Raw genomic sequence first — 13,765 nt, 5'->3', positions numbered from 1 at the left:
CTGCATCATCTTCATATGGATTTCCTCTCCAATTTACATCACTAGTGATATCCAGAAGAGAAAGAAAAAAGGAGGAGCGGAGTATAGAGTTTTGTTGGGCAATCCAAAGATCCCTTTCATATATGTACTTTTATCTTTGGGATGGTATCTCAGTTTCCACTTCAGCAATGGTGTATGACTGTTGATGTTTTCCGTGTTTAATGGTGGATTTTAGAGCAGAGTGGTCTGAATTCCCAGGGCAAGCCATGTCCATTCAGATGCCAGCCTTTTCTGAGAAGTCCTCACAAGCTTCTGGGACACCAGGAGGGAGGACAGATTCTCCCATGGTTCTAGAGCACAAGAGTTGAAAAGGAAAGAGGTTCTCCACTGCTGTAGAAAGGGACAGGGAGAAAATGAAGTTGCAAGCAGGAAAAGATTTATTTGGTCAAACATGTTTAAAATAAAATCATCCTTTCTTCTAGGGTCAGGACAGCCTTTTTGTATAGTAAGAATGCCACATACCTATTTTGAAGTAGTAACACTGAGATATTTGGAGAGCAGACATCTGGATCGGGTGATACATGCTGTAGACTTTGTAATGTTTTAATTTCACATTCCTGTAAGTGGATGGGATGGATAAGCAAGCTGGTTGACCTCTGGAAAAAGATGTTCTCACTTGTGTTGGATTTCAATTTTAGGTTTTGCAATTTTGAAGTAATTCTGTAAAATGCTTCCCATGAGTGCCATTGGTCAGTGGAATTAAACAAGTTGAATAGCATAGCCCATGACATTTGGGAAATAAAAACTAGAAATGTACTAGAGAAAATAAATTAACAAATTGCTGTGTAATGCTGTTTAGTTTGTTTTGAAGCAGATTGCCTTGCTGTTGAAGGTTAATATTGACCGTGCTTGTATGTTTTGTTTTTTGGCAGGTAACCCTGGACTGGCAGGTTATTACAGGACCTTTATACAGGCCCTTTATTGTGGGCTGAACCAGCAGTATCCCGTCTGGGTTGTGAGCCATGCTGGACACTGTAAACCTCCAAGTGGGATGGAAATGATGGAAGGTACAGTACTGTAACTTGTGCATTCAATTGTGTGTGCCCTTCTCGTTTCAATGGCAAAACTTCTTCCTATTGAAAACAGGCTGATAGGAGTTTTAAGTATCTCCATTTTGCTTCCACAGAACAATTTTCACAGCTGTATGAGAAGTTAGTGAAGTATTTTAGGTAAATTAGATTTGCCAGACAAATATGAGCTACTAAGAGAATAAGAGAGTTTAGTGTTGGCAGTTGTTAGAGGCATGTTACAGTGAAGAAGGTCTAGAATGTGTTTATTTTGAGAAGAGTAGATTAGAAAAGTACATCTTTAAATGAAATGTCCAATTCAGAGATTGAGTGCATTAGGAGAGATTTAATTACCTCTGAATTTAAAAATAGCTGTACTAAATCAGTGAATTTCCTGGAAGAAAGCACATCTTTCTAAGACTGGGGTATGGCATGTTAGCAGGGTAGAGGTTGCTCGTGTATCTGTTAAGAGTCTTTTGGCATGCAGATCTCCAGCAAGAGATGGTGCTCCAAGCATCTGTCCTGAAAGCTGATTAATGTTGGAAGTCCTCAGGACTTGCTCAAGCTGCAGTGATGGAGCAGTAAATCAGCATTTTTGATACTTTCTTCCTGTATCACACTGTGCAAACACCGCACTTTGGAGACCACTAATTTAGAGTGTACAAGCATTTAAATTGTACACTTGACTTATGAATGGTGCTGCCTGTAAGGAAGTCTAAAATGTAGCAAACTACTTAGGAATAATAGGACTGACTACCTTTAGTTCAAGCAGGTTTTGAAAGTCTCATAAAGACTAAAGCAAGCTTTCCAACAGCAGCCATTAATCACAGACTACTTCCTAATTGACTGGAGAGATATCACTTAGCCATTTGGAAACTGAACAAAGCTATACCCTTCATTTGTGCTTCTGTATGATATCCTTCTATTCAGAGAACTCTTGCAAGCTCTGCTCCACAGAGACACACACCATTAATTGAACATTTCACTGCTGTAATTCTGCTCCCAACAATCAATCCACTGTGCAAAACTATTAGAAACTTAATTTTACTTGGTGAATACAATACAAAAGTTATACCTCAGTTTCAATGTCCTTATCCTCCTCCTCAGCTTTTAAAAAGACATTTGTTTTGAACACTGCTGTGAGCATAAAACAGGCCAGCATCAATCCTTAGTTGCAGGCAAAATTACAGAAAGAACATTTTTCTAGTTCTCTCTTATTTTGTTTAAAATTAGCATAAACCATATGCATAGACAGTAGGTGTACGTACATTGCCATGTTTTAAAGTGGTTTAATTCTGTGGACATCTGCTGTGGCTTGATGAGAAGCAAGAAATAGAACATCTTAGGCAGAAAGATATGTAGAGTCATGAAATCATTACATTTGGAAAAGAACACCAAGATCAAGTCCAAGGCAACCAAATACCACCATACCCACGAAGCCATATCATTTGCTTGTTTTTTGAACACTTCCGAGGGTGGTGACTCCACCACTTCCCTGGGAAGCCTGTTCCAATGCTTAACCACCACTCTCAGTGAAGAAATTTTTCCTAGTGTCCAACCGGAACCTTTCTTGGCACAACTTGAGGTTGTTTTCCCTTGCTGCATCTCTTGTTACCTGGAAGAGACCAACCCCTGCCTGGCTACAGCCTCTTTTTCAGGTCATTGTAGAGAGCAATAACATACACCCTGAACTTCTTTTCTTCCAAGCTGATCACCCCCAGCTCCCTAGGCTGCTCCTCATCAGACTTGTGCTCCAGACCCTTCCCCAGCACTTTGTCTTTCTCTGGACACACTCCAACACTTCAATGTCCTTCAAGAAGATTGAAGGCTTGCTTTTGTTTGTCCTTAGGGCTGCCAATAAACTGCTTTTGGTAGCAAAGTAAGACTGAGAATAAAGAAAAATTGAATCAGAATTAAATTATTAATTTATTTATCCTAATAGTCTGCCAATTGCTACAGAAATATGGAACCCTGTGGTTCATATCTTAATCAACTAAAGAGACACAATTGATGTATTAAAACATCATACACCTAATAAGTAGCTAGTCAGCATTCATGACTTAATGATACAATATGTAGTCAAATGATAAATTATATTCAAGATAAATATCTAGAATATTATAAACTGTACGGATGAGTATTAAGCTATACACAGTCAAATCAGCAAGTCATGTTTTTCCTTCTGAAAGACAGGAAATTTTGAGTGTCAGTCTTAATAGTCAATTTACAAAATAAATTTTTAGTTTAATCTTTTATGTTCTGTGGACTGTAGAAAATAGTAGTGTGTCCTTAAAAACTGCTAAACTAGCCTTAGTTTGTGGTTCATGGTGAAAAAAAAGATAGGTAATGATTGATTTCTAGTTCATCAAAAGAGTGTTTCCGCTGCTTTCTCTTTACACAGGGGGAGTAGGGCCTTCAGACCATTTTGAAACTGAATTATGTCCTAGGAAACAGTATGAGAAAAGCAGAGAAGTGGTGAAGGAATGGTAAATTATCTGTGAAAACATTGATTATGTGAACCCTAAATGTTAATGTACCATCAGTGTGAAGTTTTGAACTGAAATTAAGTTGTGCATAAAAAAAAAATAAATTCTAGCATTACAGGAAAATTTGGAAGTGGTGTGTAGCTTAAATTTATTTGATATATTGCTTCTTGGCTGTTGTTACAATTCATCTGAATGGACTTTGCTTTCACAGCCCTCTGGCTTCTAATGAAACTGCAGAATTGACTATGAGTGAGAGTCTGCTTCTAGCTCAAGTGATATAAATCCAGAAAAAATGACTGAAATTATTTGGGTAAAATGAAATTTATACTTCAGCACATTAATAGTCTTGTTAATTGCTGGGTAGTTGTCCACCAAATGACAGATAGAAGTGTGGGCATGATTAGCAGGTACGAGCCATAAGTTTTTACCATCATGATATGCTATGCTGGCAGGAAAGAGCCTAAAATAGCCCAAGCAAGACAAAGAGTGTGGTGTTCTTCTCTAAGAGGGTTACGAGTTATTTAGGACAGTGATTCCCAAACTGTGATCTGGCTGATCAGATGCAGTTGGCACTCTTGCCTGTTTCTACTTGCTAAGCGAAATGAATAGGAACTAAGAATACTTTTCCAATAACACTTCTTTGTAAGCATTTTCTGCGGTGCCCTTGGAGGTACTGTGCCACCATGAACGTGTGGTGCTGGCAAGGAGTGGATTGTGGTCTGCACTGTTGTAAACAAGAGAGGAGGAGGTCATAGAAGTTTGGTGTTCCAAGAACTGGCTTCCTAAAAATAGGGACTTGTCCTTGTTGTGTATCACAGCATTATAGAATGGCCTGAGTTGGAAAGGAGCTTAAATATATAATTAAATATAATTTAGTTCCAGTTCCCCTGCCATGGACACAGACAGGTTGCTCACTGCTCCATCCAGCCTGGCCTTAAACATTTCTAGGGACAGAAGTTACACAGACACAGGGACTCTGTACACATTTGGTAGTTTTTGCTGGCTTGTGACTCATTTATTCTAAGTAGAATAGATGTCTTTAGCAATTGCTGATGATGGAAAATACCTACATTGCTGAATCAGGTGGATCAGAGATACTGGCAGTGTTTTTGGTCAGTACAAAAACAACTCAGGGTTAATCTCTGTCATACTCAGAAGTTTTTTGACCAGAAAATCCTTATCTGTGCTTCAGCCCTGTATGATTGGTTATAACAGCAGATATGTGGCCACATTGAGGTATGCAGTGATAGCTGTGTTTAAAAAGCATTTATGTCTTGCATGTTTATATATATATATATATATATATATATATGTATATTCACATAGGGAGAAAAGCAGTGGGAAGGCAGCTGGGCTGGCATCTCACATGCATACTTTAGGCTTATGCATATACACATTTAATTCACGTTACACACATTTAATTCACATTAATTTCTGTTTCAACATTTTCTGCGTCCTAGGCATATAAATTAAAATTTCTGAGAGTCATTGAAAGATGAATTATCTTTAATATAAGTTCCTTTGAGGTTTAGTCAGTTATATTTCTATATTACAGACCCAGAGAACTCTGTAGTCATGTTTATAGCCCAGAACACATTAACATTCTGCTTTACTCAATGCAGATTTACATGACACAATGTCTCCCAGTCTAGTGGTATCACACTGTAGATGCAATAAAAACCCCCAGTTTTCAAGCATGCCATCCTGGTAGAGTTTTGCTGGTTTTACAGCTATTTCGTACCCAGTTTTTTTGATGTATAGGGAAGGGAAGGCTCCTGTTCGTGGGGCTGGCCTTGGCGCTGATTAATCACATGGAGCTCCTCGCATGGTGTTTGTCAGCAGTGAGGGATCCCAGGTCAGGGTGTGCACAGAGGGACTGGTTGTTTCCACAGATGGGACAGGAGGCATCAGTTCACTGCAGTGCAGTCCTGCTGTCCCTGCTGCTGCCCAGAAACCTTATTCCTTGTCTTGGAAAAGGCAACCTAAGGAAGGAAATGTGTGTTCATGTGTAAAAGTTATTATGAGCCATTTAAATGTTAAGGTTTTTGTCTTAGCCTGGTAAGATCTGAATTTTACTGTATGGCTTTAAAGCTAAGTATCTATTTTAAGGAAACAAATGGTCATTTCATGTTATGAACCCACTGGAATGCTTGAAATCTAGATGTGTGAAAAGTAAGCAGCCCTAGGGATGCTACACTACCCCATTTACTTCTTTCCTTTAAACCACATTCAGTTAATTATTCATGGAGGTCCTGTAATCATGCCCATAATTATGCAAATACACCCTTAGAGTGAAATCTTGGCATTTGGCATTGACTTTATCAGTCCTGCCTAATTTTAAGCATGTGTTTGAAAGTGTTGTTCCATTCAAAATCAAAACTAAGAAAAATAAAATTTTGCCATATATGAAGTATGTCTAAGTTGCTCTGTTGTTTTCTTTTCTGGCTATTCAAAATGTTAACAATTTTAAGTGTTTATATTATAATACCTTAGCAGCCATGTATTTATTTGTAAAGATCACTTAAACACTATTAAGCTCATTTTGGTACCACTTCATGTATCTCTATATCCCATTGAGTTTGATAGAGTAGTGACTAATTTTTGCTGACATTACAAGGAATAGGACTTTGTCTTTACATTTCTTATGGCTGTATAAAAAATAGATCCTCTGCATTCTCTATTTCAAGGTTTTCCACTAAGTCTGTTTACATAGTATCTACTGGAATATTATTAGAGAATATCCATGTGGGGAGCTTTTTAATCCATTCTAGTACTTTACTCAACTAATTCCTTGGTTAAAAGAACCAGAATTTTTCGCCCATACCTACAAATAAGAGTAATATAATTCTATTTTTAAAGATTTTTGTAAACTGATACAATCTTCTGTATCTATATCCAGAAAACATCCAGAAAAGATGTTAAAAAAAAAATAAAGTCAAGAGTTCATCCATTAGAGAACAAAATGTCTTTACCACATTCCAGGAAGCTTTGGATGTAGGTTTTGAAATTGTTTATGGGTTATTTTCTGCATTTTTCCCCATGACATAGGTATGTTCTCCAACTGGTATGACCATTTCTGTTTAGGTGCAGGTGGCTTTTAGTGGGGGAAAAAAAAAATTCAAAAATGTGAACCGGGTAAAGAGGTAATAGTTCCTTCTTCTGCTTTCTGTTTGAAGGCAGGTCACAGTTCCCTGGGATGAGCAGTGCTGAGGTTTCAGAGTAGCTTGCTTAAATGTTTACTGTTAAAGGGAAAGTAAAAACCTAATGTAATTTTATAAACACAGCACCGAGATGATCAGGTTATTTTCCACAGAGAGAATGCTTAGTAATCTTTTAACACAACTCAATTTAAGAGATATTCTTGCACCTGCTAACAGAATGACAATGAAGTTACTCCACAGCAGGGAATTATCATCATGTCTGAAGGTGTAAGAGGTCTGGATTTGCTTTTATGGAATTTTATTCACTACACAGATTGACTGCAGGAAGGAAAGCTGATCAATAGTTTCATTTAGCAATTCTAATTTATAATTGGGACCTTTGATTTAATTTTGATACGCACAAAACTTGCGAAAAATGGTGCGGATCTTGATGGGATCAGTTCAGTGTTAAACGATATTTTTATTTTTAATTGATAACGATCTTGAGCTGTAAGAGTGCGAAACCATCGGTAATGCACATCATTCCAGATTCTGAAAATAATCAGGTTTGGAACATGGAGCCTTTCTGGTTTTGTTTCAGTTTTAGGAATTTCTCTTCCATTGAGGAGCAATATAGGCATTTCAGGGAAACAGAGAAAACTCTAAGGCAGACTGTGCAGAGGAAGTAACTGCAAATGGCTTCATTCTTAAATAATCAGTAAGGAATTATTGTTACCTCTAGTGTGTCTTAAATCTGTAATATCTGAGTAGAGGCAGAGTGTTTGGAGAAATGATAAAGAACAATATGATGTGGTACTGGTTGAGTGAGGGAGTCTCATTGCCACTTGCTGGATGAAGTTTTTGGTTTTTTTAGTTTTGATAGCACATGGCACTACTGTCTTTCTTTAAGATAGACATATTCTTACCTTTCTAAAGGCTGAATTTGAGGCTTTGTTGATTAATACATATATTAAAAAAATCTCATTTACTACAGGTATTGAATTACTGGTGTGGTCAGGTGACTAATTAGTTGCCAAATAATTCCCCATTGGGTTAAACATTGTAGCAGATAGTTAAAATTCTCAGGGATTGCCATTGGAGTGTCATTTTTTTCAGAACAGATCTGTGGTTTCAACCATATTACTGGCAAGCTTGCTGTCAGAGACTCCACTGACTTCTGTGATATGATTTGGGAGATTTTTCAGTTAATCACATCTTTTATGAAATGTCAGTGTTCCTGAATACACTTCAGTATGAAGCTACATGATCATATTTGGAGCTGTTTATGTCTAGAGTGCAGGCAAAACTCACTTGATGTCTTTTTGTATAAATTATACTGTAAAGCCTCAGGCAGTTTCAAAATGTTTGTATTGAGCTGTTGCTTCCATGTCTGCTAATGTAAATGAGCAAGGAAACCAAACTTTTTACAACTGTGACTCTAGAACTGCTTGTGGTGAACTGATTTACTTTCCATGTAGGACCTCTCACATATGCAAAATGAAGATCAAAAATCCCTTATTCATCTCCTGCCATGGGCAGACACACCTTCCATAAGATCAGGCTGCTCAAATCCAGCCTGTCCTTGAAAGATGGGGCATCCACAGCTTGGGCCAGCCTGTTCCAGTGTCTCACCACCCTCACAGTAAAGAATTCCTTCCTTATACCTAAACTAAACCTGCCCTCTTCTTGTTTAAAGCCATTTCCCTTTGTCCTATCATTCCATGCCCCTGTAAAAGTCCCTCTCCATCTTGCTTGTAGCCCCTTTAAGTACTCATTTTTGTACTGAGTAGCACTTCAGTCTCTATTTCACCTATTAGGTAAAACTCCAAGTAGAATAAAACCATCACAGTAGTACCTTGGACAGGTTGCCGTAGTTGTATGCTGGGCAGTCCAGGTGGGTGTCTAAGAAAGAAAACTAAAGCATTTTCTCCAGGAAGGTTAAAAACGTAACTGAGAATTAATTTTTAAATAGTGTAACAGAACACTGGTGAAGAAAAGATATAAATCAGAATTTAAAGTAGTCATTTCACAAAAATGTTTTTCCTCCAGAAAAACAAAATTTTCACTGCACAGCATATGCAAATAGTTACTTTAAAGCATCAGCAACTGATAAACCTGCTACATTTATACAAAGTACAAGGTGAAATACTATTTGTTCTCCTCGGTTTTACTACTACTTTTCATAAATTCACACTGGCACGTGCTGTTTTGTCCATTTCTCTTTTGCCTGTGGGGATCAGTGCTGGGTGTCACTGAGCCGTGGTTGGTTCCCTTTGCTGTCAGCTCACACTCCTTGTGTGAAGAGGAGCCCAGAGATTATAAGGCTTTTCAAGGCAGGTAGCATTGGCAGTGTTGCCTGAGTCCTGTGAGGTAGCACTGCATTGCAGAATATTTTGCAGATGTGCCGTGCTACAGCTCTCAGCACTGCTAGCAGTCATGTTCTCTGCTGGCATAAACTGATGTAGCTCTTTGCAGTCAGTGCTGTGCCACCAATTTACAGAGTACAGAATATAAGATAATTTTGAAGGCTTCTTATAATCCATCAGTTTTGAGGGATACAGATGAAAGACTGAAAAATTTTATGCTTGCCTAAGTGTATCGTTTGCTCCTTAAAAAGGATGCTGTTGTTACATAATTTGGATCTGGGTATTAAATTTAACTTTTCTGTGGACAAATGAACGTAGGAACTTACACTTCTCTTTATACTTCTAATGAAACTGTCATCCAAGATGAATATACACAAGGGCAAAGAAGAAGGGCTAAGTTTACTGAATGCCATCCTTACGCCCTTTATAGGTGCTGGTGAAACAGGAAGTACATTACTTGTTATTTTGGTAATATTCTGAAGAGTCATACTTAATTGAACATGTCAGTCTTGGTTGATATCACAGTACTGAATAAAATTTAAGATGGATTGTCAAGAAAAATTGGGACTGGCCTAGCAAATTAAAAGTTACAGCTTGAATTCAGTACAAGCATCAAGCACTTCAGAAAATGTCACCCATCAATCTGTCCAGTCACTGTGAAGTACAGATCCTGTATTGTAGCTTGGGCTATTGTATAACTGCCCCTCTCAACTCCCTGCCTTTTCCCTTTTCCTTCTCTAACATCATAGTGTGCACCTTCTCATTTTCTCTTACTTTGAAAAGAATTCATTTTATTTCCTGTCTGTGAAATAACATGGGTTGTCTTCCTTGGCCAGCTGTCTTACTCTGCTTCAAACTCTGGCTCTGCCTTGTTTGCTCTCAGTCCTTCTTTCTCTGTTTGTATCTGTTTAAACTTCCCAAAGTTTTGAAGTGGTGTTTTCAATAGGTGTGACTGTTGGATTTGCCTACTGTGGTGCAGCACCTCATTTGTCATAACCAATGGAATCAATGCCTGGGAAGTGATACTCATCTATTCTTTTCTTCCTTAAATATTCACACAATTTCTACTGTCCTTTCTTTACATCTGTGCTACATCTACCCATTCTTGGTGATGTGCAGAACATCGTTATTTTGGTTTTCTTCCATTGTTGATCGGTGTAAAAATAAGATTTGTTGAAGTGTGCAGTTTTGTTTGTGTGGATGGCTGGTGACAGAGCCTTGCACTTGGCTTCAGTGTGTCCAGAAACAAAAAACATAGCCTGAACAATCACATTCCCATGGACTCAGACCTCTTTGCTTTTTATTCCTTGACGTCATTTTATGTTGGAGATTCAGATCTGCTCTTATACAGTGATGTGTATCTAGCTCGTACCCTGCAAAGTGTGGGGGTTTTTTGTAAGTTTGTTTCACTGTTTGTTTTCTCTCTTTATAATACGATGCTGAGAATTCTTACAGATTGCACTTCTTGCAGTATACAGCTAATGACTGCAAAATGCAGTCATTCAAATACAGAAAACTTTACTATATACATTATGTAACACACCCATATTACATTTGCTTTATGCCCACTAAAGTCTTTGCAATGGAGATGTTGATTGTTGTAGAGCTGCATAATAAAACACTTCTTAATGGTGTTTGCCATGCCAGAATTGGAGACAAGCAACAAAATTCTTCTTCAAAGTTTGTACTGTTAGTTCATAAATATTTGATAATAGTTATTCTGACCAGAGGAAAGCAATCCCGGGAATGTAAAATAAAATCAGTTTCTAAGAGATAATTTTAAAACTCCAGGGTGCTCCTGTATGCTTTTAATAGAAATCTGGGGTTTAGTACTTGTCATGTTTATTAGTTCATTCTGTCAGACTACACTTGTACTAATTTAATCATAATACAGCTTCCTTTAAAAAACATATTGGGTGTTAAACAAGTGTCCCAGCAATAAGTGTGTAGAAAGCAAAGGAAATCAGTAGTTCAATTTGTAAAATAAGGCTTTGTTATTTTTCTAGTAAAGAAAATAATACATATGTCCACTTCAGTATCTTGAGTAAATGGTAATTTATTTTTGGAGGATAACTTTACAAAAAGTAATTGCTCTAGTAAACACTAATGAGTGGTGTGTTTATCTTAATAGTTACATGAACAGTTCCTGAGGGTGCTCCGGCCAGACTAAGGTCTAGGGGTTAATCTAAAACACAATGCTTTAAGACCTGGTTCTTGGTGTCAGGAGGAGTTCTTCAATATTTATTTAGCGTTCTTTCAGGGTTTCTGTCCTATTTCTTTGGTATTTTATTGCTTTCTGATACAAATTATCCATGGTTCACTAATCAAATGAAAGATTGAGTGAAACATTCAGGCTTTGAGCAATATATCTTTAGGGGATGCCCATACTAAACCCACAAATCTTAAGCCTCATTTTTTTAAACTTACAGTTCTACTTTCAAATGGCATGGTTCAATTTTGAGGAATTATTATCTTTTGCTATGAGAATAAACAATCAAATTACATATTTATTTTCTAGAATTAGGCTTCATATTGTGCACACCACTTCAACAGGTAATCTAAGTAGGTCAGTTGTCATTTCTGCCTGTCACTGCATGAAGGAAAAGATAAAATATTTCCAGGTGTTGCTTCATCTAAACACAAGTTATTCAGTCAAAACTATTGCTTCTCCCACCAGCATCTGTTTATGTGTGGTGGAAAAAGAAGGTGGTATGTAAAGTCTAAAATACTTGGCCTAATATGTTGATTTTAATTGGGGTATTTGGTGGAGATGCAGAGGAATTTATATGTACCCCTGAGCTACCTCACTAGTTCAGTCTGCAGAGACTTGTCCTTAGCCTGCAATAGGTCCAGCTCTGAAAATTCTTGACCACATGTGTTTTTGGTGTGATTGATTGAAGTTTTTCCTTAGATAACCTGCTACCACTTCTTAGGATTCAATGGTACCTGGAAGAGGAAGATACAGTGCAGGTAGACCAATGGTTTTTACCTCCCTTTCCTTCATTATATGTAATTGCAGTTCACCTTTCCTCATGGTACTTATTCATGAGTAGTTTGGAGGCCTTGTTCATGAGCTGATCTTGGGGCATACTTCAAAGTCACTCCATGACAAGTGAACAGGTGTTCATGTATACTGAGCTCAAGTACTCAGTCGCCTGTTGTGACCATGGCAGTTTGGAGTTTGGACATGTGAAATTGTGAAATTTGAGAAGTACAAAGGCGTGCAGGAATTTGAAGGTCCTGTTAGAAAGTCCGGCCTCCGGTATCTTTTTGAGTCTTCCAGTAAAAAGAAGTCTATGATTCAGCAGACTTTATAATGAAAGGCTAACTTTTATGAATTGGCAACCTGAAGTCTGCTCATATAACTTCTCTGCTTTTTTACTGCGTAAGAACTTCCCTTGCATGCACAGCAGAAAAACAAATAAACACAATTCTCTGTTACTTCCCTGAAAACCAAAGTCCTCTTTCCTAGCAAGATTACCTTGTCGACTAATCTTAGAGCAAACACTTTATTTTAATCTATCATTGTTTTCTGCCTGTAGTTTTAGCAGAGGGTTGAAAAAGAGATTCATTAAAGTGATGGCGCATTTGTTTTTCAGAAAGCACATCAGAAAATTAAGGTTTTGCCAAAAAAAATAAAGAAATACAGTATTTCTTTTAATACACCAGTTAAGTAAAGTCTTAAAATCATGTCTTGGCTCAGATGGGGTGTTTGTAGCATAAAGTACAAGTCGTGTAATTTCTACTATCTGAAAACTGCTTAAATGAGCTGTCCTTCAGCCATGGCATGTATTCCACACCTGAGGTGAAGTCACTCTGGTCCCTTCTTTGATGTAGAGCCATTGGAGTGCTGACTGCCAGTGTGTTTGTGCAAGTCTGTTTGCTTATACAAAGAACCCATTTAAGCTTCTCCACCCAAAAAATTCATGTTGATTTTGGATTATCCCTGGGCGATTTTATTCTGTAAAATAAATAAATAAATCTTTCAGACTTGTGACGCAGCCCAGCTCTTGCACATTTTGGACTATTGGAAGTGTAGCATTTGTGTTGCGGGAGCATGAAGTGACATGAGGCATGGGCAATTTTATATTTATCCAGATGTCAAATAGGATGCCTATTTTGGTACAGGGTTACGTGACGCTGGAGCTTCACCTGAGGACTCTGGGGTTGGTCCATGATGAGGGTTTTGCATGGGGATTACCAGACCCCACGCTGCATGCTCATTCCTCAGCGTGGCTTCTCTAGGAATAGTGCCAACGTGATTGAGTTTGGCAATAAACCCTTATTTCAGAAGAAAAGAAAAAGTTGTATTTAACAGCTGAAACAACTCTCTGGGGTCAGCCTTGGCTGTCTGGACTCACTTGCAGCCTCAGAGAGGTTCTCTGTGTGTGCAACACAGGTCAGTAGCCAAGGGAATCAGGGCATCCTTGCTCTGAGTGTGTGAGAAGGGCTGTGCTGAGGGTGATTTGGCCCACATTAGAATGACTGTCCATGATCATCATCAATCACAAATGACCCATCCAGTTAAAAATCACTTCTGCAGGCTCAGCTCTCCCTGACTCCCTTAAGGAGACACTGGTGCACAGGCTTGAGTTGAGTGTTCTCAAGTCTGGCCAAATGCAAGGAGGAAAAAGCCATTGTTTTCACATTATTCTCAGTCCCCAGCCATGTCCTTCCTCAGGGTTCTTGCTCTGGCAACATAGCTGTTTCTGACCAGGCACATTTCT

At 38.1% G+C, this 13,765-nt stretch overlaps 1 protein-coding gene across 4 annotated transcripts in view; it reads left to right on the top strand.

Annotated features, from left to right (window-relative positions):
* LDAH (lipid droplet associated hydrolase) overlaps nt 1-13,765 on the top strand; it is a 106,933-nt gene that overhangs the window by 28,313 nt on the left and 64,855 nt on the right. For all 4 annotated transcript variants that reach the window (XM_005521833.3, XM_014251493.2, XM_088053665.1 and 1 more), the window contains one exon: nt 912-1,046. In XM_005521833.3, coding sequence (XP_005521890.1) covers nt 912-1,046 — 135 coding nt within the window. The remainder of the gene's footprint in view (nt 1-911; nt 1,047-13,765) is intronic.

This window comes from Pseudopodoces humilis, chromosome 3 (genome assembly GCF_049639895.1).
Source record: "Pseudopodoces humilis isolate 2021_Gansu_Grassland_sample_001 chromosome 3, ASM4963989v1, whole genome shotgun sequence".
Classification (NCBI taxonomy): domain Eukaryota; kingdom Metazoa; phylum Chordata; class Aves; order Passeriformes; family Paridae; genus Pseudopodoces; species Pseudopodoces humilis.
Note: the sequence above shows the minus strand (reverse complement) of the source record. Positions and strands in the feature narration are given on the sequence as shown.